At 44.9% G+C, this 8,753-nt stretch overlaps 1 protein-coding gene across 1 annotated transcript; it reads right to left on the bottom strand.

Moving 5' to 3' along the window:
- Nucleotides 1-3,970: 3,970 nt before the first annotated feature.
- LOC135488434 (tubulin alpha-2/alpha-4 chain) lies at nucleotides 3,971-7,003 on the bottom strand. Its single transcript, XM_064773043.1, has 3 exons — nucleotides 6,878-7,003; nucleotides 5,616-5,838; nucleotides 3,971-5,359 (listed from the first exon to the last, which is right to left on the bottom strand). Exons 1-3 carry the CDS (start codon nucleotides 6,878-6,880, stop codon nucleotides 4,227-4,229), a joined length of 1,359 nt encoding a protein of 452 aa, XP_064629113.1. The 5' UTR covers nucleotides 6,881-7,003; the 3' UTR covers nucleotides 3,971-4,226.
- Nucleotides 7,004-8,753: the final 1,750 nt, after the last annotated feature.

The raw sequence follows: 8,753 nt of genomic DNA, 5'->3' as shown, positions 1-8,753 counted from the left end.
ATCAGTCTATCATGAATCTTGAATGCAAAATAATCTCAATAAATTTAAAACAATTTTAGTTCAAGTTATTTGTTACAAAGTTTTAGATGTCTGAATTGAATTTAAGGACACTTTGCCGGCGGGTATGTTAATTACGTATGTTAGAGTTCAGTGATGTGGAACATACGCCATCCAAGAACTCTCATATCGCCAATCTTTGTTATCAAAGTGAGTTATATTGAATTATCAGCAACAAAATAACAAAGTTAAATGTTGGTGTTCATTCGAGCGCGTGCCAAGTGGCTCTACCACCTGGTTTAATGAAAACACGCTGGGTTGGTTCGTGGTACATCTTGGTGAGATTCGGGCAAAAGGAAATAACAAGATGTTATCAACATATTTATATGCAACAACGTATTTTGAGATGTTTGAGCAAAAAATTAATATGTGATGTCAGCACCTGCGAAACACTTTGTGACACTGCCGCCGATTTTAATTATGCATTCTGCAAGTAACTTAAAATTCCACAAACGTCAACGCGGCCACAAGCTGATCAAACCGAAAAATCAATCACGAGTCTTTAAACTTTAAATTCAACTACTTCAGGTTTTTGAAGGAGGTAATTAGTGTCCGAGTGCTCCGGGCGAAAGAGCCTCATGATGGAACAAGAAACAATCCTGTCCGGGAATAGCTCGGTTCGCATCCATAAATTTGAATAAATTCTCTGTTCTTTTATATCTGCGTGATTTCAGGCAGCATTTGGAAAGTTCCCTCGGTCTTAGTCGGGTCCGGGCACCGTTGTTAGCTCAACCATTGACATTTCAGGAGTAGTTCAACGGCTTCGAGTTATTCCTGAGCCAAACTGAACCAATTTACCTTGCTCTGAAACTGTACTAAAGTGGTGAGAATAGTTAGCAACACGTTAAACTTATTTGAACACCTGTTGCACCAAAGAGCCGTTTTATAACATAAGCCACAAAGAGAATAAACAATCAGTATGGTTGTTGGTCGTCCTGCGTCCTTCAGTACCATCACTTCATTATGTTGTTGAGGAGGTTGGTTAACGTTGAGTGTTTGTAAATGATAAAAACATCAGGCACTTGCTGAATTTTGAGCCAAAACGGAATAAACAAGGATATGTAGCAACACAAAGTTACACTCAGTTGCAATCAGTGTGATTTTGATAAGTTTAGAGTTTCAGCAGGTCAGAGTGTTTTGCCCGGTCCTTGCGTTTTGTAAACGCAGGGAACCACTTGCTGTTTATACTCAGGTTTTGAGCAGTATTGAGAAAACAATCACTACTTCAACATTTAGCTTCTGTCGAAATTTGTAATCAGAGTTCCCCTGAAGGTGACTATCATCAAGATGAAAGTCAAAACAAATCTTGGATCAAGTATTGAAAGTGTGCCGTTCGCGACTGGTATGACGAGCCTTCAGCAGCACGTGCAGAACAATCAGTTCACTCCTCTCATTACGACATCGACCCGTAACTCGCGAATGTTTGTTGAGAGGGAACGCTAATCCCACAAGATAGAATACTACAAGTTGTGAAGAGGACCTCAGTCATTATGAACCAGTACGAGAAACGCTGGATAAATCCAATAACTGCGGCTAAGTGTGTTGCCTCCGGGCCCTGCCAGCAATCAGCAGGCAAAAATTACCCGACAAGAGTTGAACAATTCTCTTACAAAAGGTTATAACATCCTTACGCGTCGCTCGGAATGTCTTCGTTCCCCTGGGCACGGCGGGCTGGCCTGCCCCGCGGGATTGCCTAGGGGACGGGCGTATGATGATGCCCACAGGCAGCTGTCATTACTGTGAGAGGGGAGTCGAGAATGCCAGTGTAAATATGCGGTGTTATTTGTAAATATCGGATTTGTGGTGTGAGGAAGGAGTCCAAGCCGAGAAATGTTACCACGATTATTGCTCTATTTGCTGACCACAAAATCGTCAAGGATTCTCTTATCACCTCTGGTCATGGCTCAGTGAGATCATGTCGGTACGTGAATAGATACATATAGGGTCATGGAGATGGTAGACTTTCCGGCCTTGCATTCTTGTCTATGTAACTACGACCCCAAATCCAAATTGAAACTGCAATGAAAACTGTGTTTGAGTGGGAAAGCAAAATACTTGATGAAAGGCATGCACATGTATATCACAGTTCTGAGCATAGCTTGTAATCGTTATGAAGTACGCGAACTTCAAGAACTCTGAACACTTTTTCCAAGTGGACATTTGTTGACTGCTACACCGGGAATAGATAAGGCACCCGGGATGATCAGTATTAACGAGCGCCATCAAATCTCCCTGGAGACATCCGATCTCCCAAACTTGCGCATGCGTAGAACTATCGGCAACTCAATCAGACGCAAGATTGCGCACCTCCACAAATGACTCTGGTTCAATTCGTCGGTTTTCGCCGCTTCATCACACCAGAACCTCGTCCAGTTAACGATCAGGTTCTGACCTGACAGTTCCCCTTTGTAACATATCGGCTCGGATGGCCCGGGTCACATTCTTCTCAATCATTTCATTGGTCTAGCCGTTATTGGAAGCCGTTATGGCAAACAGGGTGAAGTTGGAGCGATTGGCCACTGGTTATTGTCCAAGACCAGATGACTGAAACACTTTGATAAATGGTGCAATAAACCTCTAGTCCAGAAAGTATCCAGAATTGACTATGGTCGGGATGGTGCTAAGGATGCCTGTGCACTGCCGAGACAAATCCGACCAGTGCATCGCGCGGTTCCGAGCATCTCAAACGCCGAGATAGGACTGTCGTTTATCAGACAAATGCTAGATGTCTCTGTCTCCGTTCCCGTTTATGGTCGTTCATGCGCGGGCTGTCAAGATCTCCGACTAACGCCAGTAGATGCAGCCTTGCGCCGTTATCAGGTTATCCAAGTCACGAGCCTACACGAACAAGTCATTGGACGACAGGGGCCTGGCAATCGGAACTCTACCTTCCCCATAGAGGTATACGGTATACTACACTATACGCGAACAATGGCTTCACAAAGGGTGCATGACCATGAAACTATTGTTCGCGTATAGTATATAGTATAGGGTATAGCGGTACCATTCACTGCGGGCCGGTGTAGCAGTCTACATGCTTGGGATCCATGACATTCAGTACCTCAGAGATCTAAAGGGCATCTCGAGTCCTCCTCCCGGACAGGACACTCTATCGTTGGACAGTTACATTTAGCTGGCTGTTGAGTGCTAGTCTCATCTGGGACGCAAAACGCCGCGCGCGGTACGGAAGAAATCATTCCCCCTCGAATGCACAGTCAATGATTGAGACATCAATCGGTTGCGACTCTACCTAACATGTAAGACGAAACTGGAGACAACATTGCAACTCTGAGTTACCAAACAAAGACAATGAGCTCTGTGATATTCTTCCCGTCAGGCAGGCATTTGTCACAAATGATAGTCCACATTGTCAGATGACTCCCGTGGCCGCGACAAGCTAAAGATGGGAAGGGGGGGGGGGGCACGGAGCTTTTACAGGCCAGGAGTTTTACCTACGTCCCACAAGGGATAATGTGCCCAGGAACATAGGATCGATGGCTCTCGGCTTTCCATCATGATCAGTCACGACAGGGACGAAAACTTGTCAAGGGGAACTTCCGACCAACTCAAGGCCGAGAGAAGGTGGTTGGGTTTGGGGCGAGAATCGATTTCCTTAGGAGTCCCCGAGGTTGCATTGTCAGCATGTCCGAACTCAAGAAAAGGAACGCTCCATCGTAACATGGTGTGACATGAGTTTGAGGGACATTTTCCTTGGCAACGGGCACAGCAATTCCAGAGTGTGCCGTCAGAAACTAATCTACTATCAGAGTAGCGGGGACTAAAGTTCTGTTTTTCCATTGATGAATTTGGCAACTCATGGTCGACGTGCAAAACATGCATCTTTAGACCAGGGGGCCGATTTCTGCAACCTGTCACAGGTTCTCGCTGGCTAAAAACAATTTGAAGAGCAAAGTGAGTTTCAACAATTTAATTGAATATAATCCAGTTCAATTTACACGTACAAAAGTATCAGATGTAAACAATGACAAGAGATTGAAAGGTTGACCATAAGCACGAAGTATTAAGACAAACCCTCAGATGTTCAATTTCTTGAAAACGAGTTAAAGATTAGTTATAAGCTAATCTCGAACACCTGGATTTTAACATTTTCAGATCCTCTAACATTCTCAGTTGTTGCAATGTTCAGGTCGAAGGAGATGGTTCAGAGTTTAGTACTCCTCGCCTTCTTCCTCCTCTCCGTCGTTGTCGACGGAGTCAACACCGACCTCTTCGTAATCCTTCTCAAGAGCAGCCAAATCCTCACGGGCCTCGGAGAACTCGCCCTCCTCCATACCCTCTCCGACGTACCAGTGGACGAAGGCACGCTTGGCGTACATAAGATCGAACTTATGATCAAGACGAGCCCAGGCTTCAGCGATGGCGGTGGTGTTGCTCAACATGCAGACGGCACGCTGGACCTTGGCCAAGTCACCACCTGGAACGACAGTTGGTGGCTGGTAGTTGATTCCGACCTTGAAGCCAGTTGGACACCAGTCGACGAACTGGATGGTCCTCTTGGTCTTGATGGTGGCGATGGCAGCGTTGACATCCTTGGGGACAACATCTCCACGGTACAGCATGCAGCAAGACATGTACTTGCCGTGACGTGGGTCACACTTCACCATCTGGTTGGCTGGCTCGAAGCAGGCGTTGGTGATCTCAGAAACTGAGAGCTGCTCGTGGTAGGCCTTCTCGGCAGAGATGACTGGGGCGTAGGTAGCCAGAGGGAAGTGGATACGTGGGTAGGGCACCAAGTTTGTCTGGAACTCAGTCAAGTCAACATTGAGGGCACCATCGAAACGAAGTGAGGCAGTGATGGAGCTTACGATCTGCCCTATCAGTCTGTTCAAGTTCGTGTAGGTGGGGCGCTCAATATCAAGATTCCTGCGGCAGATATCGTAGATGGCCTCGTTGTCAACCATGAAGGCGCAGTCAGAGTGCTCAAGGGTGGTATGGGTGGTCAGGATGGAGTTGTATGGCTCAACGACAGCGGTGGAGATCTGGGGAGCTGGGTAGATGGCGAACTCCAGCTTGGACTTCTTGCCGTAGTCGACGGAGAGACGCTCCATGAGGAGGGAAGAGAAACCAGATCCGGTACCACCACCGAAGGAGTGGAAGAGGAGGAATCCCTGGAGACCAGTGCACTGATCGGCTAGCTTGCGGACTCGGTCAAGGACGAGATCGACGAGCTCCTTTCCAACGGTGTAGTGACCACGGGCGTAGTTGTTGGCGGCATCCTCCTTACCGGTGATGAGCTGCTCGGGGTGGAAGAGCTGGCGGTAGGTTCCGGTACGGACCTCATCTGGAAGGAAAATTGAACTAGTTAGCTATCTGATTTATCCATTAAGATATGGTGCCCAGTGTTGATGCTCGCATCTTATCTTTGATGGTTCTTTTTGAAGAGCACTAGAATTTTAGTTTACTTAACTCTCCAATATTGGAGTGAGGTCGAATCCATGTAAATAGCAGCTCCATAGTTAGATAATGCGAGTTATAGTTTTGGCTGTTTCATCTACAGGAGTAGTCTTATCGGATGGAACAAGGCATTTGACACTTACCGACTACAGTGGGTTCCAAGTCGACGAAGACGGCTCTTGGGACGTGTTTGCCGGCACCTGTCTCGCTAAAGAAGGTGTTGAAGGAGTCGTCACCACCTCCGATGGTCTTATCGCTTGGCATCTGGCCATCGGGCTGGATACCGTGCTCCAGGCAGTACAACTCCCAGCAGGCATTACCGATCTGGACTCCGGCCTGACCAATGTGGACGGAGATACATTCACGCTGGAAAGAGAAAGAAGGCAAATATTGAGAAAACGGTTCGAGATCAAAGCTATCTGTACATGAAACTTCGAGTGTTATAAAAAAGGGTTCGCGTCACCCATTTTATACTTGGAAGACAGAGGCAATATTGACAGTAACTTCTTGTATCTACATTCTAATTCTATTCATTCCATATAGGTTCTGTTATGTCTATAGCAACAGGAACAATATGATTATCAGCATACCGATGCTCATTATTATTTCATATGACTTGATAATAGCTTCATTATCACAAGTACATTCAATGCCAAATGTCCCATTTAATATAATCGTGAATATGGGGCTATAGCCATTAATAACAACAAGGTTCCTATTGTGCGAATTGGTGCTGTACTGGGAAAGGAGTGGACAACATAAACAACTCCTTGAAGTAAGAAATAACCCACTACGGTTGCTATTGGCAGCCAATTATGCGAAGGGGTTTAAATATAGGACCACTTGATTTTCAATGTTTTTGTGGGCTTGGTTCCACAAGTTTGGTTGTTTGATCAGCAATTCAGAGCTAGATTTAAGAATAGCCACTTTGTTAAGAATATTGGTGTGGCCCGATTTCGAAACTCTCAAACCATCTACAGTCTACTCTCTCCGGCATCACGGATCTTTCGCACAACAGAAGTGAGCTGCGAGACACTGCATGATGAAAATTAAAAATGCATAACCTTAATCAAATTCGTTATGCACACAGGCCAACTTGTATGACGGCTTGAATGAGTGGCCGGTCATCGGGGGACAGAGGGGAGGTGGAGACTTGCTCTTGTTCCCGAGATTGATCATGCGATCATTACCACATTTCCCTTGAGATGAACATGAAATATTCAAAACCCATGGACCCATCCCAAACAAAAACCATCAACATGGATCGACGGCAATAACAATGGAGACATAGTGACAACTGCTGATGAGAAACGGAAACCACTAAATGTGGTCTCGAATCACAAATTTGGTCAAAAAGAACGAAATAAAGTTCAAACCAAAAAGGAAATTACAACCGACTACTTACCATGTTTGTAGTTTCGAGTTTATTTCCGTTCTAAAGGTTAAAAAGTTGAAGATCGTTTCAAGCGCTCACTAGTATGACCTGATGTGTCGGGAAGTGAGGGGCAATGACGATTAGCAACTGAACACAGATCCATTTATACGCGCCCAACATTAAACAACCTCGTCCTAGGTGCTCTATTCTATTGGGCTATGTTTGCGTTGAATAGGAAATAGTTACCTGGTTTCAGGATTAAGGTAATAACCGTCTGCTCGAAATGGGCGTTATTTACGTAACATCTCCGCAAATACCTGACCTCGTTTCACCCTATCAAGCCAAGTCCCTCAGTATGTCAAAGGTGTTTTATACATTAATCAGTACTGTATCCTATTTAGTTCTATGTTCTTCTTAGGTTGAAACTTGTTAATTGGCTACCATGGTGCTTTTCAAACATACTTATCGAACATACACTGTTACGTAATCTACCCAACTGCTTTCAATAGCGCTGCCACTGGCAACATTACAACAAACAGCAGGCGAGCTTGGAAAGGCCACGTGAATTAGTTGAAAACTGCTTTGCGTTTCTCGACTATTATCTTTTCAAAAGTGTCGAGTTTTTTATGCTGCCCAGCAAAATGCCCCTTCCTCCTCACTTGTCTTCTATCCAACCGCGTTTCCCCCACCACGTCCTTTACCGGTCACTACATGATACCAATTTTTTCTCTCAAATTCCTGGATCCGCCCCTGCTAGCTGAGTGTTCTAAATCTGTCAAAGGGGCACACGAACTACTACTCAACTCTCTCATGTCTTTTGAAAATCCATCTTCAAATACCAGGGTCAGCTGTATTCTCCTCCGCTCGCACATCACCCGAAGCTCGGGAAGTGCTCAAGTGCTGAAAAGCTCTGAAGCTCAGGATGACAGGAAATTATCAATTTTGATGGAATATTTTTTTCTCTGTTGTCTGATGACTCACATCATACATGATTTTCTCAATACCATACCATTATCATGATTGTGCACTGGTTGAGCGGGATGGCGCAGAATTACATCAACGATATTCTCCGATTATATACCTCTCTACTGAATGTATAAATGCAAGTCCGTGATTACATGAATATCATACACGTACACTACTCAATACAGAATAGTGAACTATTCACATATACTTGTACAATCAGAACATTCAGTCAGATATACTCCATTTTGGGCAGGGGGATACAGTCCCCGATATCAAAAGTCCAGGATAACAAAGTTTGATTTACAATAGGCCAGACCAGATGAGACATTCGCACTACCTTCGTAGCTGGACGACTCGCCACTTGGCTTGCTATATTGCCAGATTATAAAAAACTGCTAAAGACGGCCTTTCCCTTAACGAATGTTATTGTGGACCCCGTGTGATGTTAATTGCCAGAAGTCCACTTTGTGTTTCAAACTTCATGCTGTCAATGATGGCAGAATCAACTACACGTCCTTCGTATTCTTATTATCCGATTCCACAATCTCTATACACTATAACTACATGTATATCTACTTAGGCTTACCGTTTTTTTGCCTAAACTTGTTCTTAATGGTTCTGAGAAAATATTTATAAGTGTTGACAAAATCTACTCAAATGTTATTGGGCTTTAATTTGCTTGAGCAGGCAGCGGTGACCCCTTTTTTCCCAACAGCTCCTTGGGAAACAAGTGTTGAGGCCAAAGTAACATTTGCCTTTGGTGAACAGTAGGCCAACTGTTCGGTCGGTTAGAGTGTCTGTCGGTTGGTCGACTCTTTTGGCGTCATGATCATATAAGAGAGGCTGCCGTGGGCAAGGAAAAAGTTTGATCGCCCCGACAGCAACTCGAGATTTAAGACCGAGTCAGTCGTATGCCCCTTCCGATCAGACGTGGACAACG

Source organism: Lineus longissimus, chromosome 5 (genome assembly GCF_910592395.1).
Source record: "Lineus longissimus chromosome 5, tnLinLong1.2, whole genome shotgun sequence".
In the NCBI taxonomy this organism is placed as follows: domain Eukaryota; kingdom Metazoa; phylum Nemertea; class Pilidiophora; order Heteronemertea; family Lineidae; genus Lineus; species Lineus longissimus.
Note: the sequence above shows the minus strand (reverse complement) of the source record. Positions and strands in the feature narration are given on the sequence as shown.

Excerpts from the sequence above, each read along its gene's own strand:
- LOC135488434 (XM_064773043.1), bottom strand. Across the intron at positions 5,360-5,615 it reads CTTGGAACCCACTGTAGTCG|ATGAGGTCCGTACCGGAACC; the intron begins GTAAGTGTCAAA and ends TTTTCCTTCCAG.